The sequence below is a fragment of the Rattus rattus genome, chromosome 1, assembly GCF_011064425.1.
Source record: "Rattus rattus isolate New Zealand chromosome 1, Rrattus_CSIRO_v1, whole genome shotgun sequence".
Lineage (NCBI taxonomy): Eukaryota > Metazoa > Chordata > Mammalia > Rodentia > Muridae > Rattus > Rattus rattus.
In genome coordinates, this window is record NC_046154.1 from 271634922 (window position 1) to 271662464 (window position 27543).

The 27543-nt window shown below is 49.2% G+C and overlaps 2 protein-coding genes across 2 annotated transcripts in view; both read right to left on the reverse strand.

The window, feature by feature from the left end:
- Positions 1-1257: 1257 nt before the first annotated feature.
- On the reverse strand, positions 1258-18366 carry Prkag1 (protein kinase AMP-activated non-catalytic subunit gamma 1). The gene is made up of 12 exons (XM_032886101.1): positions 18186-18366; positions 13046-13091; positions 4088-4197; positions 3857-3938; positions 3712-3770; positions 3531-3576; positions 3386-3440; positions 2917-3043; positions 2577-2742; positions 2402-2439; positions 2058-2204; positions 1258-1941 (listed from the first exon to the last, which is right to left on the reverse strand). The coding sequence occupies exons 3-12, from the start codon at positions 4157-4159 to the stop codon at positions 1834-1836; spliced, it is 900 nt and encodes a 299-aa protein (XP_032741992.1). The 5' UTR covers positions 4160-4197; positions 13046-13091; positions 18186-18366; the 3' UTR covers positions 1258-1833.
- A 359-nt stretch (positions 18367-18725) lies between these two features.
- Kmt2d (lysine methyltransferase 2D) overlaps positions 18726-27543 on the reverse strand; it is a 39241-nt gene continuing 30423 nt past the window's right edge. Inside the window, exons 50-56 of the mRNA XM_032886113.1 lie at positions 26278-27418; positions 24352-24488; positions 24138-24268; positions 22183-22468; positions 21920-21993; positions 21723-21831; positions 18726-21622 (exon numbers count right to left, since the gene is read on the reverse strand). Coding sequence (XP_032742004.1) covers positions 21530-21622; positions 21723-21831; positions 21920-21993; positions 22183-22468; positions 24138-24268; positions 24352-24488; positions 26278-27418 — 1971 coding nt within the window. The 3' untranslated portion in view covers positions 18726-21529. The remainder of the gene's footprint in view (positions 21623-21722; positions 21832-21919; positions 21994-22182; positions 22469-24137; positions 24269-24351; positions 24489-26277; positions 27419-27543) is intronic.

Below are 27543 nucleotides of genomic sequence, written 5' to 3' on the forward strand. Positions count from 1 at the left end.
AGCTCTGGTGCCTCTGGACTTCTTGGGCAATTACACTCACATGCACACACATGCATACTCAAAAATAAACCTAAAAAAGTCCATAGGTTGAGTGTGGTGGCACACGTTAATGCCAGCACTTATGTGAAAGAGACAGACGGATCTCTGAGCTTGAGGCTAGCCTGCTCTACACTGTGAGCTTCAGCCAGCCAGGATTACATACTCAAGATCCTGTCTCAAAAAGAATCGTTGTACAGCCAGGCAGGGGTGGCACACACCTTTAATCCTAGCACCTGGGAGGCAGAGGCAGAGGCAGATCTCTGAGTTCAAGGCCAGCCTGGTCTACACAGCAAGTTCCAAGACAGTCAGGGCTACACAGAGAAGCCCTGTCTTGAAAAAGGAAAAAACAAAATCCTGTCTCAAACAAGGGAGAAGTGCAGTATTGTTTGTCACGACAAGGTTTGCCTACAGCCTCCATATGCCTGCACACACACGCACACACACACACACACATGCACACACACACATATATGTATGTGTGTGTGTGTGTGTGTGTATATATATATATATATATATATATATATATATATTATATATTTTAATTTATTTCTTTAAAAATAAAGTCTGACCTTGGATGAACACACCATTAAAATCCCAGTACTTAGGAAGCTGAGGCAAGAGGATTGCTGCAAATCTGAGGGCAGCCTGATCTACATATGATACAAAGTCTTGTTTCAATAAAAAAAAAAAAAAAAAAAAGAAGAAAATCAGGCTGGAGAGATGGCTCAGTGGTTAAGAGCACTGACTGTTCTTCTAGAGGTCCTGAGTTCAAATCCCAGCAACCACATGGTGGCTCACAACCATCTGTAATGGGATCTGATGCCCTCTTCTGGTGTCTGAAGACAGCTACACTGTCTGTCTGTCTGTGTGTGTGTGTGTGTGTGTGTGTGTGTGTTTTTTTTTTTTTTTTTTTTTTTCGAGCTGGGGACCGAACCAGGGCCTTGCGCTTGCTAGGCAAGCGCTCTACCACTGAGCTAAATCCCCAACCCTGTATTTTTTTAAATAACTAAATCTTTTAAAAGTTCATAAATCCTCCCCAAACCATACCGCTTCGAGTCATACACTCGGTTAGGACGCAGGCCTGCGTAGGTAAGCGCTGACTGTCTGGTGCTTCTCTGTAAGGTATTACTGCTGCTCTCAGTAAGAGGTGGAGCAGCTTTATGAGGTAGGGAGGTTGGCGAAACAGTGTCTATCAAATGCAGAAATCAAACACTGCAATACCATGATGAAACCTTGTCATTTAATTAGGTTCGCCACAAAAAGCATTAATCTTGGCTCCCTACCCACCGCCCTCCTCCACAGAGCCATCTGCCTTCGTCTGCACAGCCCAGGAGCCGGGACGCACCTCCCGAGACTCATGGGAAGGACTGACAGCAAACAGCCCAGCCTCCTCCACACAGAGTGAAGAAAGAGGAATAAAAATACTTTACCAAGACTTCTGCAGAGCTATTCTCTTAGTGGAGTAAGGGCAGAGACAGAGGTGGGGCGTGGTGAGGTCTAGGGATCTCTTAGAGATCAGGATCTGCCTGAGGAGCACAAAACCCATGGTTCACCCACAAGGGGGCTGTGACGAGCGACTGGGGCTGGCTAGGCTGACAAGTGTTTTCTCAAGTGTAGCACGATGGTGAGAGAAGCTAACAGTCCTCCTCCTTTCCCCTTCTCTAGTTCTAGACAGTGGGCGTGGAGCTCCTGAGGGAAGACTCCGTTCTCTCAGGATTCCATCTGATTCCGGCTCTTACAGCAGGCAGGCAGTGAGGGGGCCATCTCCCCAGGCACTGCCTGTTCCGCCCATGCTCAGGGCTTCTTCTCTCCGCCTGTGAGCACCAGAGCCTGTAAGATGTCAGACAGCGATACAATGCCCTTGACCACGTCATGTTCATCCACCACCACCAGACGGTGAACCTGGCACAGAGGAACAAGAAGTAATGTGAGTGCCAGCTGCAGTTAGGGTAGCTGCCTCATCCCTACCCTCTTGGGGCCACTCCCCACTGGCTGCCTGAGGCTGGCCGGCTTCCTACCTCTGCTTCCACCAGTCTATTGATGATGGCTTCTAGAGTCTCATGTAGGTAGCACTTGAGAACACCCTCGAAGTAGTGTGACCGGTGCTGTAGGGCTTTTGTCACAGACACATCTAGGTTGTTGTATGTCTTTTCTGCTGCCAAATTCTGGAAGTGGGGAGCAGGCTTTGAAGGGGAGTCAGTTCCCAAACCCTGGACCAACCCAACCTCACTTGGGAGTGAGGGCGCTCTTGAGCATTGCTACAAGCAGTTCTACCAGCTGGTTCAGGCGGAGGAGACCCCTCTGCTCCCTCTCCACCCCCAGCACCCCCTCCCCTCCCCTATCTCCCAGCCCCACCACTCACGATCACATCAAACTTGGAGTAGATGTCCACCACACGCCCTAGGGAGACAGAGGCAAGTCAGTGAAACAGAGGAGTGTGGTGGCCAAAGCCCCGCTCCCTGTGGACCACCTTCCGGGCTGGGTTGGGGAGACCTGCCTGAGCCTGGCAGCCTCCCTCTTCTTGCCCCATCACTCACCTTTCTCATCCACCACAGGCAAGGCGGAGACTCGGTGCTGTACAAAGATGCCCAGAGCCACGTAGACAGGCGTAGTGGTACGGACCATGGCAATATTGGCGTAGGTGCCAATCTGTAGCTCTTCCAGAGACTTAGACATGAATTCCGGCTTGGGGAACTCAGTGATCTGAGGAAAGAGCCATCAGTTTTCAGGAGCTTTCCTGGTAGACCATGAGGTGCTAGGTTCAATCCTCAGCACCAAACCACTGACCTGTCAGCTCGACCTTTAGGGTCCCCAAACTGCTGTGCATATGTCTCCAATCCATCATGTAAGACGGATGAGGGGCTGAGGTATACTTACAAACAACTTGAGGAACTTGAGGATCCGCTTGTGAGTAAGAATGTACAAGGTGTTGCCTGACTCCGGGTCAATAACTGGAAGCCTGTGGATCTTATTTCGAATTAATGAAGAGACAGCATCGAACAAGCTGTGAGAAGACAGATCATAGTCAGGTTCCACAGGGCTAAAGCCAAGCTGCACAACCCCTTAGAGTGTGGTTATAGCTCAGTGCTCAGAATTGACGAGCTGTGTGTACGGCTGGGTGTGGTGAATACTTGTAATGTCTGCACTAGGACAAACAGAAGAGTTACAGGTTCAGGACAGCCTGAACTCTACAGAAAGATCAAGGCCAGCTGTGGCTCTGTGAGACTTCTTCATAAGCACACAACCAACCAAACGGCAGCGTGCACGAGGTGGGGTCTTTTCTCTCTCGTGTCCCTGCCCTCTGGGTCTTCAGGTGTTTAGGGATAAACACAAAACCAGAACTCACCTGGCATTTGGAGAAATGCAGACGAGTGGCTTAAAGGAGTCCTGCAGGTAGACCTCTGAAGAGAACAGGGACAGTTCACAAACACTGCCGAGTAAGTGTTTCCCGGGACACCCTCTATCCCTCATGTGCTACAACCTGTCCATACCTCTCCAAGTCTCTATCTTGTGCTCCTCCAGTTCATAGATCTGCACCTAGAAGCAGGAGCAGCAGACTTGAGACTCACTTCCCCTCTTAACCCAAGGAGCTTGGCTTGGAGGGGAGAAAACAAGGCACAGTGGAGCCAAAGGCAGGGCTGTGGTTTTGGTTCGGAGGCTCAGGTTCCTTACCAGGGCTGACTTGTAGTATCGGTGCAGAATATTGATGAAGTCAGTGATGGTCAGCATGCCTGGAAGCCAAGACAAGAGCCCTCAGCACAGTCCAGAGCTTTTCTCCCTGACCGGCAATAACTGTATTCCAGGAACTTCTGCTTACCCACAAAGCTCTGCTTCTTACTATCCCACAAAGGGGCAGCACGAACACCGTTAGTCACCAGGGCAAAGAAGGCTTTCTTTACCTATGGCCAAGAGAGCAACATCCTAAGGGAAATCCTCACAAGGCACAGCTGCAAGGAAGAACGGGTTGGTGTGTGGGGGAGTATGGCGGATGATGACGGGCTTTGGACTAGCGCGTTTGAGGAACGTAGAAAGGAAGGGCTCTACCCACCTGCAGCGAAGTATCAAATACCACCAGCTTGGAGCTTGTGGGGATCAGGTCATAGCAGCGATGAGACTTCATGAAGGTGGTGTACACACTACTGTTCGATTCCGGGGTCTCTATGAGTGGAAGAGTCGTGCATCACTTTTCCGTAGGTGGAGAACTCACGGTCCAGGCAAGGCCATTGCTAACAATACTAAGCGCTCAGTCAACCTGGCCAGAGCACGGAGGGGCCCGAGAGTCAGAGATGCAAATGGCGGGGCCTGGCCAGGTTTCCCTTCATTCTTCTGGATTATGACTTTTGGGGTTTTTGTCTTTTTTTTTTTGGGGGGGGGAGCTGGGGACCAAACCCAGGGCCTTGCGCTTGCTAGGCAAGAGCTCTACCACTGAGCTAAATCCCCAACCCCAGTTTTTGTCTTTTAAATAATTGTAAGGGGTTTTTAAAAGAGAAACTTGATTTTCTTGGGGGGGGTTTGCTTTGTCTGAATGGGTGTTTTACTTCGTTGCCTGTGCACGCATGTGTGCCTGCTGCCTGCTGAGGCCTGGGAATTACCGACAGCTGGGAGCTGCCATGTGGGTGCTGAGTTGACCACTCGTCCTCTGGAAGAGAAGTCAGTGTTCTTACGTTCTTACGCTGAGCCAACTCTCTGGCCCCTTCATTTACTCGAGATAGAACCTTGCTATAAGCCCAGCCTGGCCTCAAGTTTGTAGTAATCCTACTGCCTTCGTTTTCCAAGTGTTGGGATTGCAGGCATGTAACACCATGCCTGACAGTCTGTGTTTTCATCTGCCTGCTCTAATGGGGAGGGCAACCTCCACAGCGACGATCTAGATGTCTGACGTACTTTACACTTCAAAACAATGCATCATTTCATCCCCCACAGGCCCCTTTCCCATTTTTCAAGACAGGGTCTCTCTATGCAGCCCTGGTTGTCCTGGAACTCTCTCGAATTGAGAAACCCACCTGCCTCTGCCTCCCCAGTGCTGAGATTAAAGGTGTCTGCCACGCTGCATTCACTCCGAAACTCTGAATTCTTACTGGTCTATTAAGTAAGTATTGTCTTCATGTTTGAAATGAGAACACATGCAGACCAGTTAGAAGAACTGTTCGAGGTCGTCATATCATTGAGTTAGTGGCGAGAACCACTTGGAGTCCTGACTAATTCTGTACCTCACTCCCAGTACCCCAGCTGACTAAAAGCAACATCTAGCTGGCAGGGGTGGGCTTCGGTCCCAGCGCTCAGGAGGCAGAAACAGGTGGAACTCTGAGTTTGAGGCCAGCCTATTCTACAGAGCCAGTTCCAGGACAGCCAGGGCTTCACAGACAGACGCTGTCTCAAAAACACAAACAAACAAAATAGGATTTCCAATCATGTCTCCCTCTCGGTGCTAGGGAGCAAGCCTAGGCTTTGGAGTGCTAGGCACACGCTGAGCCACCGGACTGCATATTCCTAGCTTGTGATGTTTGGTCAGGCTGGTCCTGGACTCGGCAGGAAGCCCAGAGCCACTCGGGCCTCTCTGGTGATGGGATTATGGGCAAACCCATGGTTCCTAGCAGTGTCCTCAAACCTTGCCCTGACCCTCCTGCCTCCAGCTCCCACAGGGATGCAATGACGCACCCACCCAGCAGAGGGAGTAGTTTTTCAGGGACCCTTTTTTTTTTTAAAGATTTATTTATTTCACATGAGTACACTGTAGCTGTCTTCAGATACACCAGAAGAGGGCATCAGATCTCATTACAGATGGTTGTGAGCCACCATGTGGTTGCTGGGAATTGAACTCAGAACCTCTGGAAGAGCAGTCAGTGCCCTTAACTGCTGAGCCATCTCTCCAGCCCCCTCTTCAGGGACCTTAACAATGCTTATTTATGTTTGTGTGTGGACGCTTTACCTGCATGTAAGTCGCAATATCACAGGCATGCCTGGTGCCGTCAGAGGTCAAAAAGATATCAGATCCCCCGGGACTGGAGTTGTATACATGGCTGTGAGCCACCACATGGGTGCTGGGAATTGAACCTGGGTTCTCTGGAAGAGCAGTCAGCTCTCTTAACCACTGAGCCACCTCTCCAGCCCCATGGATTTTGTTTGTTTGTTTGTTTGTTTGTTTTGTTTTGTTTTTTAAGTCAGGGTCTTGCTATATACTCTCCAAACGTTCTTGCTCCAACCTCTGAGAGCTGGGACCACGGGTGTGCGCTCCCACACCCAGACTCTCCTTATTCCCAAGCGTCTTGGGTGACATGCTTACACTGGTGTCTTCTGACTTAACTTTCCTTCAATCATTACCTTCCTGACAAAGACAAGCAGTTTCAATTCTCACCAAGCCAACATCAACAAACACCTCCTATTTTGAAGCCCCTCTCCTCCCAGGAGTTAAAGCTAATGCTGTTTACCATTTTAATAAATATATCAGAGCTAAGTTAAATAAGAACCTTTTCCTTGGAGCTGGAGAGGTGGCTCAGTGGTTAACGCCACATATTGCTCTTCCAGAAGCTCCAAGTTTGATTCCTAGTACCTACATGAGATGGCTCACAAGCCCTGGGACTCCATCTCCAGGGGGCATCAGACACCTCTGGCCTCTGTGAACACATGCATTCTGATGAGCGTGCTCATACACACAATTGGAAATAATTAAAAAACAAGTTTAAAAAAGAAACATTTTTCTTTGGCACCTTCTATCATCCCTGGAGTTAACAACGGTCTTATTCTTTTGTTTAAATTTATATATATGTTTTTTAAAATTTTTCTATATATAACATTCACAAATGATTCAATCGCCAGAGTCTATCAATTATTATTATTATTTTTTTTTTTTTGGTTCTTTTTTTCGGAGCTGGGGACCGAACCCAGGGCCTTGCGCTTCCTAGGCAAGCGCTCTACTACTGAGCTAAATCCCCAACCCCTATCAATTATTTGGATCTCAGAAAATCCAGACTTTGGAATATTGGAAGGTGTCTCTTTGGGGCCTTCTGACCTGCCCCCTCGGGGGCTCCCTCTCCACTGCTCAGGGGTACTTCACACCCTCCTGTTTGAACTCTGTTTCCTGCACACTTTATCACTGCGCTTTGTTTTGACAGAGACAGTCGTCCAGTAACTCCCTAGGGAAGACACATGTATAAAAGGAGGTGTGTGGGACCCACACACATCTCTGTTGATTTATAATCTGGTTGGCTACTAAGCGCTGCTGGTTTTTAGACCTGGGATGCTGTCACTGTGTCTTGACTCTGGTCTTCCCTTTGTCAGGCTGTTTTCCTCTTTCTGTGAGGTAGACTTAGACACGGGGATTTCCACACTGAGCCCTCAGGTCTGCTGGGACTCCATTTTTCTTTTTTGAGACAAGGTCTCTCTGTGTAGCCCTGGCTGTCTTGGAGCTTGCTATGAAGACCAGGCTGACTTCAAACTCACAGAGATCCGCCTGCCTTTGCCTCCCAAGAGCTGGGGAACACACACAGGGCTCAAATGCTCTTTCATCTAATGTGCAGCTTTTTAAAAGAATTATTACACACACACACACACACACACACACACACACACAGAAACAAACTAGCTGTCTTCAGACACACCAGAAGAGGGCACTGGATCCCATTACAGATGGTTGTGAGCCAATGCAAAGTTGCTGAGAACTGAACTCAGGCCCTCTTGAAGAAGAGTTGGTGTTCCTAACCACTGAGCCATCATTGAAGCTTTTGTTCCCTTTTGGCACAGGGGACCGTTTAGAGATCACCCTTTTTTTTTTTTTAAAGATTTATTTATTTATTATTATTATTTTTTTAAGATTTAGTTTATTATATATAAGTACGCTGTAGCTGTCTTCAGACACACCAGAAGAGGGTATCGGATCCCGTTACAGATGGTTGTGAGCTACCATGTGATTGCTGGGATTTGAACTCAGGACCTCTGGAAGAGCAGTCAGTGCTCTTAACCACTGAGCCATCCCTCCAGCCCCCTAGATTAACTTTTTAAGACTTTCTTTAGATGTCTGCTAATCCTTGGTTTAAGCCAGGATTCGAGGGCTGGGGTGGTGGCTCAGTGATGAAGGGCTTCCCCCAAGGGTCAGAACCTGTGTGAAAACCTGGCCAGGTCCTAGCCCAGGCAGAGGACCCCAGGGCAGGCTGGCCAACTAGACAGTCGTAACTACCGAGCCCTAGGTTCATTCAGTACAGCGGAGGAAGAGAGACAGACTGAAGGAGGCCTATCATCGAGTGCGGGCTCCCACATGCTAGCACATACGGCCCTGACATGCACACGCAGAGGGAAACAGGATTCAAATTCTAGTTTTGATCCTTCTAACCAGAACATATCTTCAGTGCAAACACTTGTACACTGGCCAGATCTCTAAATGTGTAAACAGGTTTTCTGCCCGTAAGCCACTGCAGGAACACCCAATACTTGGGTCTGCAGGTTTTCCCATCCAGGAGAGCCTAATGATTCTTTAATTCTGAGCCTGGAAGACTGGAGTATTTTCTGCTAGTATTTTGGAGGCTGAATTTGGGGGATGAGTGGGAGGTTCAGCATCCGGTACAGTAAACTCAGGCTCTGGTTTTCAGTGCAGTATATAAGCCCCTCCACACCTCCGGCCCTGGCCTGGGCGGAAGACCACCACAGTTCAGCAAGGCGTAATGAGACAGCCATTCAGTCTAGGCCGGCTTCTCATGCTTCCAGGCCTGCTTTACTGCCAGACTCAGACCAGCTAAGTCACTGAACTATCTCCCACATGCCTCATGGCTTCCAGAGTCCACTTCTTACTTTTGTGTGTGTGCTAGGTGTCTGTGTGTGTTCGTGCGTGTGTGTAGTTGTTCTCCCTCCACCTGTGCGTGGGTTGTGGATAACACACTCAGCTCACCAGGCTTACGTGGAAAGCATCTTTATCTGTCATCTCAGCAGCCCAGGGGTTTAATTTTTATTTTATGTTCGTGGGGGTTTTGTCTGAGTCTGTGTGGGCCTACTGTGTGCACGAAGTGCCTGTGGAGGCCAGGAGAGGGCATCAGATTCCTTGGAACCGGGACTGCACACAGACAGTTGGGAGCAGCCAGAAGGGTTCTAGGAATGGAACCTAGAGCCCCTGGAAGAGCAGTGGTGCTCTTAATGGGGGAACCATCTCTGAGCCCCTTGTGTTGTTTTTCAAAGAAGGGCTGAAGGTGGATGGAGGTCCTGAATCCGCCATGTTAACTGGAAGTGCCGAAGTTGATGTACAGGAGCAAACGTGAACCACAACTCACAGACACCAAGGCACAGCTTTAGGGACCAGATGAGGATATGCTACAGAGTTAGATGCTATCACGTTAAGTCAGAAGCCCACGCACATAATGAATTTGGATTTCCCAGTTTTAAAAATAATCTAAATCAGTTTCCAAATTTAAAAACTCTACAGATTTACATAAAAATCCAAATTCTCGGTTTCTTTACAAAAACCAGATCTGGCAAAAATAGGTCTTAATTGAGCAGAGCTAGATAGTAGCTGCCTCCTTATACGGAGACGCACGTTGTTAAGCTGTTTGGTTACCCCACCTCATCTGCAAGGATCCACATAAACAAGCTGAGTTTCTGCCGCCCGTCTTGGAGTTCCCATAGATACTCAGACACTTACAACAGGTACGGATATCATGTGCAATATTCAAACATAGGAAGGCATCTTGATAACATAACATGATGACATTGTTTTTTTAAATTTGTTCTTCAAGACAGGGTGTGACGGCTTGATTAAGAATGGCCCCCAGGGAGTCATATTTCAATGCCTAGGGAGTGGCATTATGCTAATGTACTACTGTTGGAGTGGGTGTGGCCTAAGGAGTGTGTCACTGGGAGAGGGCTTCAGGGTTTCAAATGCTCAAGCCAGCCCTCCCCTCCCCGAATTGGCCATCAGAGTGTAGAACTGTCAGCTCCTTCTCCACACCATGTCCACCTGTATATCAACATATTTCCCACCATGACGGTAATGGACTGAACCTCTGAACTGTAAGCCAGTCCTAATTAAATGTTTCCCTTTATAAGAGTTGGCAAGGTCATGGTGTCTCTTCACAGCAGTGAAACCCTAGCTAAGACACAGGGTTTTTGGGCTGGAGAGAGATGGTTAAGAGCATTGACTGCTCTTCCAGAGGTCCTAGGTTCAAATCCCAGCAACCACATGGTGGCTCACAACCATCTGTAGTAATATCCGATGCCCTCTTCTGGTGTGTCTGAAGACAGCTACTGTGTACTTATACATATTAAATAAATAAATCTTAAAAAAAAAAAAAAGACATAGGGTTTCTCTGTGTAGCCCTGGCTGTCCTGGAACTCAGAGATCCATCTACCTCTGCCTCCCAAGTGCTAGGATTAAAGGCCTGGGCCACCATGGGTTTTTTTTGTTTTTGTTTTTGTTTTTTTAAGACCACTAAAGCAGAATGATTTAAATTTCTTGTCAAAAATTCAAACAAGTCTTAATAATATGTCCTGAGAATTTTCAGACACTAGACTATGTTGTGGTTTTTTTTTCTAACTTTGTGTTTCTGTGCATTGGAGTGAATATTTGAATCCTTTTCCCCCCATACATGTATCCAAATGTACGTATACAGGAGTGTGTGTAGAAGTTAAAATAATGCTGAGGGTCTCACTTCCACCTCAGCTACCGTAGGTCCTCCCAAACACTTTCTCTGGGGACCCTCCATCTTTGCCCCTTTAGTGTGGGATTAGAGGCCACGCCTAATCTGCTTTCATGTGAGTTCTGGAAATTCAGACTCATTCTTTTGAAGTAAAATCTTTTCCTATTTTAGACCAAGGATTAGCAAACATCTAAAGAAAGTGTAGGGGACAGAGAGATGGCTTAGTGGTTAAAAGAATTTCTTGTTCTTATCCAAGACACGGTTCCCACCACCCACATGGTGACTTGCAATTATCTTAAAATTCCAGTTCCAGAGGATCCAACACCGTCTTCTGACTGCCACAGGCACCATCACATACATGGAGCACAGACATACACACAGACAAAACACTCATATGTGCAAAAAAAAATTTTTTTTTAAGTATAAAAAAAGTGACCTGGGGGCTGGAGAGATGGCTCAGCGGTTAAGAGCGCTGACTGCTCTTCCAGAGGTCCTGAGATCAGTTCCCAGCAACCACATGGTGGCTCACAACCATCTGTAATGGGGTCTGATGCCCTCTTCTGGTGTGTATGAAGACAGCAACTCACATACATGAAATAAATTAAAAAAAAAAGTGATTGGGCACCCAAGAGGCAGAAGAAAGCAGGTCTCTATGGGGGAACCAGCTCTTCATTAACCAGTCAATGGATATGAATTTTCACACATCACTGAGACACCTCCTCTAAATATGCTCTAAATATGACAATGCCAATGTCCAGACTGCAACCAGATCTCTGGGCACAGAAATCAGCATCGGAATACACAATGCAGGAAACCATTTCCCAACAGATCACCTCTGTGAGTTCAAGGCCATTCCTGGTCTACAGAGTGAATTCCGGGACAGCAGAGCTACACCCCAACCTGAGAATCCATCCCCTCTGTACATTTAAAAAGCATTTTGTTTATTTATGTGTGTTGGTGTTTTGTCTGCATGTATATCTGTATGCCACTTCTGTGCCTAGTCTCTGTGGAGGCCAGAAGAGGGTGCTGGGTCCCTTGAGACTAGAGTTAACAGAGAAACCCTGTCTTCAAAAACAAACAAAGAAAGTGGTCCAAACTGTCGCCCGCAGTAAATACAGTATAAGGAAGGAGACAGAAAGGGGCAACGGGAGGAAAGTTGATAACGAGAATGTCCTCACGTAACGTGTACTTCAGAAGGAAAACAGGTAGAAGACCTATGTTTTTTAAAAAGGGAATTTGGGAGCTGGAGAGAGGACTCAGAAGAACACTAACTGTTCTTCTAGAGGACCTGGGCTCGCTTCTCAGCGTTTACATGGTGGTTTACAACCGCCGGCCTGTTAACTCTAGTCTCAAGGGACCCAGCACCCTCTTCTGGCCTCCACAGAGACTAGGCACAGATGTGGCATACAGATATACATGCAGACAAAACACCAACACACATAAATAAACAAAATGCTTTTTAAATGTACAGAGGGGATGGATTCTCAGGTTGGGGTGTCGCTCAGTTGTTAGGGTCCTTGCCTAAGTGAGCACGCATCCCTCGGTTCAATCCCCAGCTACTGCCCTGGGGCTGCTGTCACCACCATGAGCAAAGCAACCCGGGTAGGAGACAGTTCACTTGGCTTACATATCCTGAATCAGTCTGCTGAGGAAAAAAACCAAGGCCACTGTCGCTCTCTACCTGTTCCTCCCAGGCAGGGTCCCTCCCTGACACTGGGGCCCATGTTTTCTCTGCAGCCAGCACGCCTTGCCTTCTGTTTCTGTCCTCTCCCAGTTTGGCATATAGGAGGTGTGGGATGCCTGGCTTGTCGGAGGGTCCTCACGATTGCACAGGAAGTGCTTAAAACCTTGAACCATCTCTAGAGATTTCTACTCAGTCTCTATTTTAATCTTTTTAGAAGATGTCTCTCTCTCTCTCTCTTTTTTAAACATGTAGTTATTATGCATAGTACTCTGCCTGCGTGCACGCCCGAGCGCCAGGAGAGGGCGCCAGATCCCATTACAGATGGTGGTGAGCCACCATGTGGTTGCTGGGAATTGAACTCAGGACCTCTGGAAGAGCAGTCAGTGCTCTCAACCTCTGAGTCATCTCTTCGTGCCCAAAATGCATGTCTTAATACAATAAAGATGATAGCAAGGGTGCTCCTGGGCAGAATCCTTTTCCAGAGAGGCAGCAAACTGATTCCTCCATTCATTTGTGGACTCGGGTGTGACTCTAAGGCCTCACATGTGTAGGTAGGCGAGTGCTCTACCACTGAACTACACCCCCAGAAAGCCTGCCTCTGTCCCTAGGAGAACCCCAAGAGACTCGTAGGTGCCACTGAGGACAAGGTCAGGCTATGGCTTTCCCTTCGGTTTCCTTTACTCAGCTGATTTCATGGCAAACATACCTTGAGAGTGTTCATTGTCCGGAGCTGGAGCACTCTCTGCAGCAACCTGCAAGACAAGAGAAGCAGAGTCACCTCAACTGAGGCTCCATCCTGGCACCATATTAGGAAAAGGCTACTCCGAAGACTTAGGTGGGAAGGAACATCGTCAGCCAGCCTGGGAGAGAGAGATGCTAAACTATCTCAGAAGGATACAGGAAGAAAGAAGGAGAGAGAGAGAGAGAGAGAAAGGGAGAGCTGCAATGGCTTAGGGAGACAGAGTAGTGTCTGATGAACTAATGATTTCCTTTAGAAAGCAAGACTCTTCAAGAAATAGTAGTTTAGTTGAGGATGGTGGCACCCACCACTTGGGAGGGTGAGGAAGAGAGGATCTGGTTTGAAACAGGTTTGAGGTTAGCCTGGGCTACATGAGACTCTGTCTCAACATTCCCTCAAAAGAAGAGAGGAAAAGATATTATCTCATTTAGTATTTTTTAACAACCTGAGGTAAACAATGTTATTAACAGTAGGGAAATAAAACTCAAGAGGCAGTAGTGGCCTGTCCAGGCTCACATGGCTGCTAAAAGGTGAGGTAGGTAGGGACCTGAACACTGATCTGTCTGTTTTCAAAGCTCCCGTCCCGTCACAGCCCACTGCTAATGAAATAGTAGGTCCTGGCTGGTTGGTTGGTTGCTTATTTAAGGCAGTGTTTCAACTGTAGACTGTGCTGGTCTCACACTTAAGTTCCTCTTGCCTTATCATAGCTGGCGTCAGGTGTGCCCTTCAGCGAAACCAAAACATCAGTAGCTGGGACAGAGCATGCTTGTAATCTCGGCGCCCTGGAGGCAGACACAGGGGGATCATAAGGAGTGTTGAGACCAGCCTGGTCTATATGGGCTAGCCAGGGCTACAACAGTAAAACTGTCTCAAAAGTCCTAAAGCAAAACCAGAGTTAAGGCCAAAATATGAGCTTAAAGTTGGTGCCAAAAGGTTCTCACCGATCTACTTTATTAAAACAAGGGCACGTAGGGTATGGTATTGCACACCTCTGACCCCACTAGGAAGGCAGAAGCAGAGGGTGACGAATTTGAGGCCATTCTGGGCTATGGTATGAACTTGAGGCAAGCCCCAAACCCACATAAATGCCTTAGATAACACAGCTTTTCCCAAATACGCACAAACACAGCTGTGGTACTAGAGCCTGTCATACGCCTTACTACTGAGAGAGATCCAAGCGGCGGACCATCCCACCGAAACAAACGAAACTTGGTGATAAGGACCGTCTGCAACTGAGGGGGCTGGAGTTCTCTCAGCACCCTTGGGAATCTAAGGGTTGGATGCAGGGCTTTCAAGTTTCCTTTCCTGAGAAAGTCTGAGACTCTGGGAGATCTCACACAAGCAAGCTTTCACAGGGCTCTCTCGAGAGTGGAGCATTCAGAAACTGTATTGCTGTCTAGGAACCAAGGGATCATCGAAGTGTCTGCCGTCACCCATACCTTGGCTCCGTCTGCTCTAGGTAACGTGCCCTACATAGACTTAAACGTTACTTCATTGCCACAGTTGATGTGGAGGCGAAGTAAAAGGCCTGGGGTTGAACCTGAAGAGACGGCTGGGGTCCAGGGGGCAGGGCAACCCTAAATCTCCTTCCAGTAAGCTGGGTGGGCAGGTAATTCTCTTTCCTCTGGGCTATCAGCCTGCTCTGGCAGTTTTGGGAAGGTTATGGACTGACAACAACCTCATTGTTTAAAACTGGGGCGTGCTCTTCCTCGGTAAAGAGGCACACTTGACATCAGCTCTCATGCTCGACACAAAGGCACAGAGGCAGCTACTTGTGAAAGTGATGGCACCTATCTCATAGCACACAGGGCACTGCGTTACGGTTTATTTTGCGCATTATCTACGGCAACAGATTATGAATTCCCAGAAGCCTTCTACTATCTTATACTTTGTATTTTCCCCCCTAGCATGGGGCGCTGTACATAATTTACAGCTTAAAAAAGACTCTAATAATGGTGTAAACAGACACGAAGAGAAGATATTGAAGAGCCTGCCAGTGCTACTTTCTTTTCTCTTGCTGTGGTAAAACACCCTGATGAAGGGGTGGATAGATGGCTCAGTGGTTAAGAGCACTGACTGTTCTTCCAGAGGTCCTGAGTTCAATTCCCAGCAACCACATGGTGGCTTACAACCATTTGTGATGGGATCCGATGCCCTCTTCTGGTGTGTCTGAAGACAGCGACAGTGTACTTATATACGGATACAGCCCATCACTGTGAGGTCACTGTGGGGAGGTCACTGTAGGGAGGACACAGCAGCAGGGACTTCAGGAAGCTGGCCAAATCGTACTCAGTCAAGAGCAGAGAGGAATGAATGGACATACTCTCGCTTGCTTGCTTGCTGCACTGTTTCATTTCTCCACTCTCATACAACTGTCTACCTAGGGGATGGTGCCACTCATAGTGGGCTAAGTCTTCCCATAGCAGTTACTAAGACAGTATGCCACAGACATGGCCACAGGCCAACCCAATAGACAGATAACCCTTCATTGAGGCTCTCTTCCCAGGTGATTCCAGGTTGTATCAAGTTGACAAGGCAAACAGTCAAACACAACTAATGAACCCACCATAGAAACAATTAAACGTGACTTCATCCTTCCTGCCTGTTTCTCCACGAGTGGGAGAATTAGGGCCACTCCCCTCTTCCTTTAATGAGACGGGGCTGAAAACTCTGGGCAGTGGTGTACAACTGTGTTCCCAGTGCTCAGGAAACACAGTTAGAAGGATTAGGAGTTCAAGACCAACCTCAGCTACAGAGTGAATTCAAGGTTAGTCTGTGCTACATTAGACCCTGACTCAAAACGATAACAAAACACCCAAAACAAACCACTTTAGGGAACCAAAAACATATCACTGTACAACACACGTGTGAAGTATTATTACAGAGACACAGGCTAGATCCTCTGACACTAAGACAAAACTACTTTCCAAACTCCTGATCTACGCTTCCAGTTGCGTCTCAACCACACGTTACAAAGACTATTGATAAGATAATAGAGAATATCTGTCTTCCCATCCTGTTCTTAACCTGTGACTTTTTTGTTTTTTCAGTGCAACTCTGCCATCTTTCCAGTGCCTGGGATGGTAGTTCTGCTTCCTTACATGTAAGACAGGTTAGAAACGCTCTGTCCCAACTCCGTTCGTTTTGTTGCCCGGCATCCTCTGACTTAGTTTCCCTGCTCTGCATCTTAATCGCCTCCTTGCTTTACACTCTGATCAGGTTCTGTAGCTGGAGTAGCTCGTCTGGAGAAAACTTCATATCCAACCACATAAAACATACTTCCCCAGGCTTGTGAGATGGTTCAGTGAATAAAAGAGCTTGCCCCATAAGCCAGATGACCCGTGTTGGATCCCCAAACCTATGTCAGTAGAAAGAGAAAAGCAACTCCAAGAAATTGTCCTTGGCCTCCACATTTGTTCCAAGGCACCTATGCACTTTCTCCCACCCCTATCTCCCTCCCTCCTCTCTCTCTCTCTCTCTCTCTCTCTCTCTCTCTCTCTCTCTCTCACACACACACACACACACACACACACGTCAAAATAAAAACCAAACCAAACAAAACTTACTTTCTGAGTGGTTTTGTCTGTTCACAGAAAGCTGTTGAGAACATCCCCTGCCTTGCTCATAAATCTCCCACTGGTCCCATTACTACAAAAGGCCAAGCTGGGAGTATTGGCTCATGTCCACAATGACACAGAAAATCTGAGCTACCTACTGGGACCCTGTTTCCAAAAAAGTGTGTGTGCGCGTGTGAGAGTGTGTGTGAGTGTGTGTGTGTGAATGTGAGAGTGTGTGTGCATGTGAGTGTGTGTGTGTGTGAATGTAAGAGTGTGAGAGTGTGTGTGTGGGGGGTTGTGGGAGTGTTTGTGTGGTGGTGAGTGTGTGTGTGTGTGTGTGTGTGTGTGTGTGTGTGTGTGTGAGAGAGAGAGAGAGAGAGAGAGAGAGAGAGAGAGAGAGAGACAGAGAAATAATACTTCCAACTTGCTCTTAGCCAGTTTTTCTTACACCAGGACCAAAATCCAGTTTCAACATCACCAAGCCATGGGCCTGTACTCCTCTACGCTCTGGAATGGCCTCCTAGGCGCACTGTAATTTCTCCTTCCTTTACTTTCAGGTGTCTGTAGCATGAGGATAGTACTTTAACTACAACCTACCTTAAAACAGCCTTCCCCATACCTCTCATCTCCATCTCTCTGCAATCCAATAGATATTAAATTTAGCAAAGGGCTAAATTTAACATACAGAAAAGTTGCTTTTAAATTTTATACTCGGGGTTGGGAATTTAGCTCAGTGGTAGAGCGCTTGCCTAGGAAGTGCAAGGCCCTGGGTTCGGTCCCCAGCTCTGAAAAAAAGAACCAAAAAAAAAAAAAAAAAAAATTTTATACTCACAGTTTATCATTTATACTTAAGTTGTAAACACTACATCTACAAGTTAAAAAATAAGACTACTTTTGCTGAAAATACTTTCTCTGTAGAAAATGAAATCCTTGCTTGGTAACTGCTTTACAACTGTTATCTTTTCTTTTTTATAAGTCAAGTTATACTATTCCTCTGCAGACAAAGGTGCCAGGGTTGGGGAGTGGGGAATGGGGTTGCTCCAGGCCAAGTAACTGACTCAAAGAAAATGAGAAAAGAAAAAAAAATCCTAAGAGTGAACGTGCAAGTATTACATAGCTATACAATGGGAGAAGACAAACCCCAAGCTGCCCACAGAAGATATTCGGTTAAAAAACTATGGAACAGGAAGTCGATGGGAGGGCCTTCGGAGTGGCAGAGAAAGGCTCCTGTGAATGAGGTAGGTCAAACAAGTAGCAGATAACCTACAGCATCTGTAAGGAGCTGGCGGGAATCTGCCACCATTGGTCAACACTGCTCGCCAAGAACGAACTGTCAACACGCATGCATAGCGTCACCGATCAGGACACGACCTAAACTTGTCCAAGGGACACAGTGGCTTCCTGGATTCTTTCCTTCACGGGAAAACTCCATTATGAAAGTAATGGAACCTCACTGATGCAGTATATTCTTTCAGATGTCCACGCCAAGAACTGCTTAAGCGGTCGCATATTCGGGGTCCTGGAGCTTTCTGCAAGCCGGGGTCGCTCACCTAAATAAGCGGGATCACAACTCCGCTTTCATGCAAACTTCTCAAAGAACCGGAGACACTCATAAACAGGGGGGCATGATCATCCTGGTGTTTGTGGGCTCCAAGCTCACAGCCCGCTCCGTCTCTCAGGGTACTGCGGACCCCAGGTGGACACGGGTGTGGCCAAGACCTCGGAGATGCACCCACCGAAGCAGAGGAGGGGAGTCCCGGACTCCCGCAGCAAGCTGGGCCCGGCCCTCCCCGGCTCCTAGCAGGGGGTCTCCGGCTCCACAGCGCCCCCCGCCGCCCCCCTGCGCCACTCACCGACTCCATTGCTAGCACCCGCCAGTTCCTCAGCTTGGAAAGCTCCCTTGCAGTAGGCCCCGCCCCACATCCGGTGCCGCGCGCCACTTCCGCCAACGTCACGCCCCAGGCCCAGGGCGGAAGGCGGGGAACCCACCCTTCCGGGCGGTGGCTGAGCCCGGCTTGGATCACCTTCCTCGCCCAGTTCTCTGGGACCTTAAGATCTGGCTAACGGCGAGGGTCATGGGACAGAGGCGCTTTTGTATTTAAAATGTTCTTTTTTTATTTATCGTTTAAAAACAAACTTTGAAGAAGCAAAATCCAAAACTTGCCCTTTGCCTCTCGCAACATAAATTATATACAGTTCAGAATGATCGCTGATACAAAACATGCCAAGGACAGGGGCGCTGGGGGTGGAGGAAGAGAGAGCGCTTTAAAAAAGGGAACCATTTCATCCGTTGTTACGAAGGACCAACCTTGCTGTACAGGATACACACAACACAAAATAAAGTTCTTCACGGGATTCACACTTGTCAGCGATTTATTTTTTTAAGAAGGGGGAGGGTCCTGGAGGTGAGGGTAGAAGGTAAAAGGGAGAAACTGAAAATTGAGTATGTGCAAGTGTAAACCAACCCAAAATACAAACAGGGGGCGGGGTTGGGGGTGGGATTCTGATGCAATTATACAGGCGGGGTACTTAAAAAAAAAAACCAACAACAACCAAAATTCCAACCTTGTAGCGTGGGTCTGAGTTATAGTTTATATAAAAATTAAAAGCTGTATAAGGTTTCTTCACTAAATTCTACAGGACTATCGGATACCTAGCATATGCTTACAAAGTCTGCCCCTTCTCCGTTCCCAGTTCTAGGGCCCAAGCCCCAGCCAGAGCCCCACTCACAGGAGACAATCCCCCCCAACCCCCCAACTAATGCCTAGACCTTTCAGCTCTGTGGCTTTGGGGACAGCAAGCCTAGTTTTCCCACTGTCTGATCTAATTACAATGGTTTCTGTGGGAGTGTGTAGGGAGTTGTTATTCTCATAAACATTTGCAGCTTGAAACAGTTGAGGAAGCAGCTTTAAAAAAAAAAAAAAAAGGCCAGAAAAAAAAAAAAAGAAAAAAATCTCCCTACCCCCATCAATCCACAATCCCCCAAGTTTAAAACAAAACAAAAACCTAAAATCACAACAGCAACCGCTCTACCCCTCCAGCAGGCCTGCCCATGTGCCACCATCCAGCCCATCTCTACAGTCCAGATTATCTGATTCGTGAGAATATTAATTACAAAATGCCCTTTGCCCACAGCCCCAGGAGAGAGCTGCATAGAAGCTTCATTTCATCCCCTCGGCTCCCTACCAGAGAGGGGTCTGAGGCCTCACACACCCTCTACCTACTGCCACCCACAGGAAGAGGTTCAACTGCAGCACAAGCTCGGGCAGAAAGAGGAAGGAAAAAGGAAGATAAGGGTACCCCTCACCCTCTGGCTCCCCCTGGGGCCAGCTTACTTTGTGCGTTATAACATAGTCCAGCTTTACAACCCGGGTAAGAATCACCCAGCCTCTCTCTATAACCCCACCTTACAGCAGTCACAGCCAGGGGGTGGGGAGGGGGGAGGAAAGGGCGGTAGGTTGGGTAGTGGAGGGGGCCCCCCCACAAGGGGAGCTCCATGTGTCCGCCCCACACCCCCCTACCATTTATAAACTGGTTTTGTAAAAAGAAAATAGATATATTTATATAGAATATATAAAGCACAAAAATTAGTAGTTTTACATTTGCTCTCCCCGGGGGTAGGGGGAGAGGGGAGGGCTCTCGCCTCCGGCCGGCTCCCCCATGCCCCACAAGACTATGTACAACCCCATGTATAAATAGATAAATACCCCCCACCCTCCCCGCGCTGACACTAAGCTCCCCACCCCCACATCACCACCCATTCCCACCAGACCAGCAGCAGTTTGGTGACTGAGGGCAAGTGAGAGCTCTGGGCCACACCCTGCCTCATTGGGTATGGGCACGCCACTCAGGGATAGCCCTCACCCTACCCCCCACACCCCGTCCAGGGGCTGGAGGGCAGACGGGCTCAGGATGAGGCTGGGAAAACAGGAGAGTGAGATCCTGGTCCTAGGTTTAGCACACCCCTCCTGCCTCCATGTCCAGATGGAGAAGGAGGTCCTAGAGCAACTAGGGACCAGTTACCCCAATCTTCATCACCATTTGCCTCAGCCGACATCCCACGCCCATAATTAAAAACAAAGATGGATTTTTGTTGTTGTTATTGTTGTTGTTGTCCTTCTCCTACCCCCCCCCTTCCACCCACTAGAAGAGGGCAGTGAGGTGGGGGAGAGAGTCGGGGCAGTAGGGGGCTCGGAGAGGGTCTCACATTTCAAAACAGCAAAAAATCCAACACTTAAATGAGGTAGGTGTGGGTGCGGGGTCTCCTTGCCCGGCTTGCCCGGCTTGCCCTCCTGGGCATCTGGATGCCTCTTTCCCGTCATGTTGCATTTGTCAGAGTGGAAAACAAGGAAACACAACCCATAGAGAGACAGAAACACAGAGGAAAAGAGGGGGACAGAGACAGAGAGGAAGGGGTGGGGGTGAGGGTAGGGGCAGGACCCGGCAGGCAGGGCCAGGTGTGGGACCCGGCCTTTGGGATTGTCAAGCTTAGTCAAGTCTCTTTGCAGCCGTGAGTTGGGCCAGCGAGGTTGGTGGAGGCAGCAAGGCTGTGAGGCCCGGCTGCACACCCCTCCTGCTCCCTGACACTTCTGGGTAGTCCCGGCCCATATCCCCCTCAAACCTGAGATGCCCAGTGGCTGCTTCTGTCTGTCCCCTCCTGGAACTGGGGGCAGATGCCAGCCTAAGGGCCGGTGGCAGGGAAGAAGGTTGTCCCTGGTGCCCAGGGTAGGCTTGGCCTAGGGTTCTCCGTCCCCAGCCTCCTGCTCCAGGGGCTCCGGTCAGCCGGCAGCCCCAGCCCTGGGTCCTGGCTCTGGCTGCTACCTCTCTTCCCCCTCCTCCCTTTCAGGGAAGAGGCAGGAGTGGGGACTCCCCTGCCTGGTAGCCTCAAAGCTTCTTAGTTCATCCATTTCCTACAGTTCCAGGCTCCACAGTGACAGGGGATCTTGTGCTGATCGTCCTCAAAATCAAACTGATAGTCATAGGTCAGCTGGAAGGAAAAGAGGGACAGAGTCAAAGCGAGCCTGTAGGGCTGCGGCCAAGGGGCCTTGATGGTCCTGGGAGCCGCAGGGCAAAGGCTCTCCTCTCACCTCCTCTCCTTTCGGGATTCGACGGCTGGAGATGATAATGATTTTGTCCTCCTTGTCAAATGTCACAACCTCCGCTACACAGTTAGGGGCACAGGAGTGGTTAATGTACCTGGATGGCACGACAGAGTCAGTGTCAGAGATACCAGGCGACACCCACAACATGGCCACCAGAGACACATGAATCTTTCCTCTCTCACCTGGCAGGGCCTCCGGTCAGTGTGGCATCAATCACATGCTCGTTGTTTATCCGGAACATGTAAATGCCTCTGTTCTAGAAAGGTGGTTGGGGAGGAGCAGGAATGTTAGCAAGCAAACCAGACAGGGGCTTATTGGACAGAAGTTCTGCTGTCTTCTCCCTCCCTGCTGTTTTCCAACTGCTTCCTGGGTTCAAACATGCCCCCATGCTCCTAGGCAGAGGGTATACACTGCACCGCGCCAGCCCCCAGCTCTCCTGTAGTACCTGCTCCTCATAGATTTTCTCCCGCCGATTGGCCACCTCATTGCGAATGATGGTGCCAATGTACTCGATGACCATTGTGTGCTTCTCGAGGTCCTTGGCTGCATAGAGGCCTAGGCCCTGGATACGTGACCGAGCCAGATAAACATTGTTCTTCCACTCGGTACGCAGGCGCCGGTACTGAGATGACTTGGAGTGCACAAACTGCTTGCTGTACGGGGTGTTGGTCTCGCCTGTGAAGGTGCTCTGATACGCCTTAGACATGCTGGTGCTGTTCAAGGTATGGGGCCTGGGAGGTGATACAGTCCATGACACGGCAGACCAAGCAAACCTTGCCCACCTCCTCCCTGGGATTGTGCTATCAGCAAGTACAAGTGCCTACTGCTGTAGGAGTGGAGTGGAGGCGCCTGGGTCTCAGCTTTGAAGAGGCAGCAACTCCCTGCTGAGACCCTTCCAGACACCCTGGGTAGCAAAGACCACCCAGAACAGGGAGCAGGTAGAGAGGGAAGAGGCACCAATTCCCCTACACTGAGCCCGCTCTCCCACTGCATACTGTCTACCACCCTCATGCCAAACTAGGCTCAACGCCACACTCTCGGAGTCTTGCCCCAGGCCCACAATTTGTGCTGACAGTTTGTTTACTCAGGTGAGTCCTCCTCCGAGTATGCTGTAAGCCCTGAAAACGAGCCGCTGTGCCACAGTGGCTCCATCTGACTCTTAAGGGGCTGTGACTTCACAGCCTGAAGATGATATTGTCGTCTCTTCAGGCTGTTCCGCTCTGCAGCATAGCATTGGGCTCTGTGCAGACAGCTCAGTGCAGGGGAAGGCTGCTGCCTGGCGGGGGCCTTTCACCGCCCTAGGAAGGCCTGGCCCGGAGCAGTGGTTTTCAAACACTTGGGTGATTTTCTGTTTTATTTAGCGGATTCTTTTCTTCAGCAAAATGTTGACTGTACCTCCAATCCACAGGTGAAAACAGAGATTCTCTGGCTAAGTCCAATCTTAAGAAGGTGCAGTTACACACACAAGGGCAAGTCTGCCCACTGGCTTCTGTGTTCTGGGACTTTGGGAACAATATGCTTATAGTTTGAAAACCACTGTTGTAGAGCTTCAAGGTCTAGGGCTAACTAGGGGTAGAGTGTTCGACATTCTATGACAGCCTTCAAGCCACCAAAGGCCTTCATGGAAAGCCTACTACCGTGGGTTCTGCCTCCCTCTACCCGAGGACCAAGGTTAGGCTACTGTGGTACAGAAAGACCAGCAACCCACAAGTTAAGAGGAGGGCCTAGTCCCAGCTGTGTGACCTTCTAGTCACACAGTCTTTCTGAGACTCAGTTTTCTCAGCTATAACACGGGGTCATACCACCTGCCCTACCTACCTCATGAGGTTGTTGTGAGGATCAAATGAGATAATGGATGTGAAAACGCTTTGAAAAAAAAAGTATAAAGTGCTGTACAATGGAAGGCTGTAGTACTGCTTTTCTATAACTTCTAGTTATTTCCAAATCACCTCAGCTTTGCAAAGGCAATGTGCCCTAGTCACCAAGGGGTGTCTCAAGTTTGGGAGAATCACCGGCCCCTCTGGAAGCAAAACCCAAGAAGAAAGAAGTGACCAGCTCCCATATCTATTTCACCATTGTCTACCAAGAACCCCCCAGGAGCCATTCCCAGGGACCCAAGAGTACTCTATCCTGCTTCCTGGTCAACCCAGTGACCTGAGCTGATTAGGGAAGAGGAAAGGGGTACCCTAGAACACTTGTGTGCCTCTAATCAGGTCTAAGGGTGATTAGGGAGGGGGAAAGGGGTACCCTAGAACACTTGTGTGCCTCTAATCAGGTCTAAGGGTGACTCTCCAGGTTCTTGGAAACAACTCTGATCTGCATCTCAAACCCTCAGAAAGAGGCCGGTTGGCCTTACCCACATCCACACCTACAGCCCATGGCCCAGTCGCACAAGCTCACCGCTTGTAGTGTGTGAGGATTTTCGGTTCTGATCTAGCACAGCCGGTGGGGTTGATCATGAGTGGTAGTTCCATCAGGGGGTGGCGCCCATAGCGGAATAAATAGTTCTGACAGCTCTCCACCCCAGGTAGCTGTGGACACAGGGATCACTGCCTTACTCATGAGACGGGACCAACGTTCCCGCCTGGCCCCCAGCTCCTTGCCGCCCGCTTACCGATTCAGCTATGCGAAGCACAGCATGCACTGTCAGCCCAAAGAGCTCTTCGCCTTTCAGGTACTCGGGGAAGAGCCTCAGCATGTCGGCTTCTTTCCTCATGGCAGCCACGGGCTCGATGATGCGGTTCCACACAGCTAGGTGGGAGGCAGACAGCACCCTCTAGGGTCTCATTGCTCACTGATCGCAGCTTAATCCTACTCCTCAGCTCTAGCTTCCACCACGTGGCCATCACTTCCCTATGGCCCTTCAGGACCCTCCTCCTTTCCTAGAGAAGCTCCAATGTGGAGGGGAGTGACAGAGCCTGTGGCAGAGAAGCACAGGGCCCAGAGACCTAGCGGAAGCCACAGTTCTTACTGAATGGACGGACACGCTTTGGAGCTGGAAAGAGTATGCTGAAGTTAGAGTAATGGCTATGGGACTCAAGGCAAACACTCAAGTCTCCCGATCAGTCACTGTGTGTCCATACCCATATGACAGGGCTCACCCCTGGGTCACAGTGGCCAGAACAACCTGCACGACTCATTCTTTTAGCTCAACTGTGACATACGCACATGCTCTCGCAAACCTACTGCCCGCTGCCTTACTTATCATCAATGCAGAAGCAAGGATGAAAGAACGACTCAGCAGTTAGGAACGATGGCCGCTCTCAGTTCCCAGTAACCGTCTTTTAACTCTACTCCCAGGGGATCTAACAACACCTACTTCTGGCCTCCAAGGGTACTGTATGGATGAAATACAGACATACATGCAGGAAAACACCCGTACACACAATACAAAACAAACAAACATACAGCCAGGCAAGGTGGCACACACATCTAATTCCAGCACGTAGGAGGCAGAAGCAGGTGGATCTCTGAATTCAAGGCCAGTCTGGTCTACAAAACTAGGCCCATGACAGCCAGAGTTGTTACACAGAGAAACAGTCTTGAAAAACAAAACCAAAAAACTTTCAAATTAAAAAAAAAATTGGGGGGGCTGGAGAGATGGCCTGACGGTTGAAGAGCACAGGCTGCTCTTCCAGAGACCCACGTTCAATCCCAGCACCCACACGGCAGCTTGCAAAAGACTAACTCATACATGTGGTACATACGCATGGAAAAACACCAATACACATAAAGTTAAAGAAAAAGAAAAGGGGGTTGGAGAGATGGCTCAGCGGTTAAGAGCACCCAACTTCTCTTCCATAGTTCATGAGTTCAATTCCCAGCAACCACATTGTTGCTCACAACCATCTGTAAAGAGATCCGATGCCCTCTTCTGGTGGTGTATCTGAAGACAGCTACAGTGTACTTATATATAATAAATGAATAAATCTTAAAAAAAAAAATTAAAAAAAAAAAAAAAAAAAAAAAAAAAAAAAAAAAAAAAAAAGGCCAGGCACGATGACACGCCTCCCATAGGAGCATTTCTGAGTTCAAGGCCAGCATGGTCTACAGAGTGAGTTCCAGGACAGCCACGCCACACAGAAAAAATGTGTCTCAAAAAAAAGAAAACAAAGAAAAAAAATCAAACCACACATGTGCATACTGACACATGCATGAACATGCACACACACACACACACACACACACACACACACACAGACCAACCATTTAATCTACCAAGGTCATGGGAAAAAAACTAAAATACGAAACTTTTTTTTTTTTTTTTTTTTTTTGAAAAAAGGTCTCATGTAGCCCAGGCTGGCTTCCAGTTCACTTGATAGCTGAGGACGGCTTTGAACTCAGGAGCTTCCCCCCTTAACCTCCCACGTACTGGGATTATAGGCAGTATGCTTGGCCAAGTTTCAATGGCAAAGGTATTTAAAGTGACTGAGAAAGGCTGAACCCCGTTTTTCAGGGCACCATGTAAGAGCTGGACAGACACCTCCCTCTCTGCAAAGTGAACTCCCGGAATAACCTGCCCAGACCCAGAGGTGCTCACCTTGGGGAGATGCATCAGTGAAGACCAGGTCCTCTAAACCCTGTTCAATGACTTTGATCACAAACTCAGGCCGTCCATTATTCTCACTGATGGAACAGCGGTAGCAGCAGCGACGATTGTTGGTACGGAGACTCCAGTAGATGCGAGTGGCCTCGTAGCCCACAGGATAGAGGGCAGTGGCACTGTGGAAGTCAGCCATCTGGTGTGGGAGCAGCTGTCCGATGGCATGAAACACAAGGCCCCCTACTCGGAACATGTGTAGCCGCTCCCCGCGCTGGATGATGCTGGCTATCTGCTTCACCTCGTCCCGCTCGATGTAGACCCTCCGGAAGACAGCGAAGGAGCTCAGCTCCTGCTCGCAGGGGCCCTTGATCTTGTGCATTGGACACAGCATGGTCTTGTCCTTGAAGAACATGCACTTAGCACGGATGGCACAGGCAAAATGGTAGACATTGGGGCAGCGCATGCGGTTACAGCTGCCGGTGGCACCAGTCCGCTGGCACAGGGAGCACTTGGTTAGCAATCCTCGGTGCAAGGCAACCTCCACATTCATCAAGGCCCCACCCTGGGTCTCATACACTTCCGTGGACCACAGGGCACAGTTGAGGTGTACCCAGAGGTCCAAGTCGAGGTTAAGCAGGCGGGCGGGCCCATCAGTGGCACCATCCCCCTCTTCATGACAGAAGCAGCATCGGCGGTTGTCTCGAGGCACCTTGCTTGGTCTCAAAGCTGTACCAAGCTGCTCCATAAACTCTGCCACCTCCCGTTCATCCTCTTGCCGACCACTGCCCTTCTGGATGGTCAGCAGGAGCCGCAGCCGCTTCCAGCGTACCCCTTTCCACTTTTTGAGTCGTGGGGGACGGGAATCTTCGGTCTCGTCAGGGGGCCGGGCTCGGGGTTTGGGGCGGGCAGCTTCGGGGGATGAAGCCAGTGGCAGAGGTGAAGGGATGGGAGGCTCAGCGGGCGGTTCCGCCTGAAGTTCAACCATGGGCTCAGCTGGAGGACTGGCAGGAGAGGGTGCCAAAGGGGACGGAGGTGGGGAAGGTTCCTCAGGGGGTGGGGCAGAGAGCTGCCTCACATCCAGGTTGGAGACATTGTAAGTGTAGCTGTGCTGGATGGATGGCTCTGGGGCAGGACTCTCCTACAGGAACACCCCTGAATGTTAGTGCCAGTTCTTCAGCCAACCAACCCCAGCCCTTCCAACCAGACTCCACTCCCTCACAAGGCCACTGTACTCTCTGCTCCGGGAGCACCACTTCCTAAAAC

What these genes read in the sequence shown, in the direction of transcription:
- Prkag1 (XM_032886101.1), bottom strand. Translation starts at nt 4,159, where the DNA reads ATGAAGTCTCATCGCTGCTATGACCTGATCCCCACAAGCTCCAAGCTG. An exon ending in TCAAGTTCCTCAAGTTGTTT is followed by an intron (nt 2,743 to 2,916) that starts GTAAGTATACCT and finishes CTCTTTCCTCAG; the next exon opens with ATCACTGAGTTCCCCAAGCC. An exon ending in ATAGACTGGTGGAAGCAGAG is followed by an intron (nt 1,942 to 2,057) that starts GTAGGAAGCCGG and finishes CCTCTGTGCCAG; the next exon opens with GTTCACCGTCTGGTGGTGGT.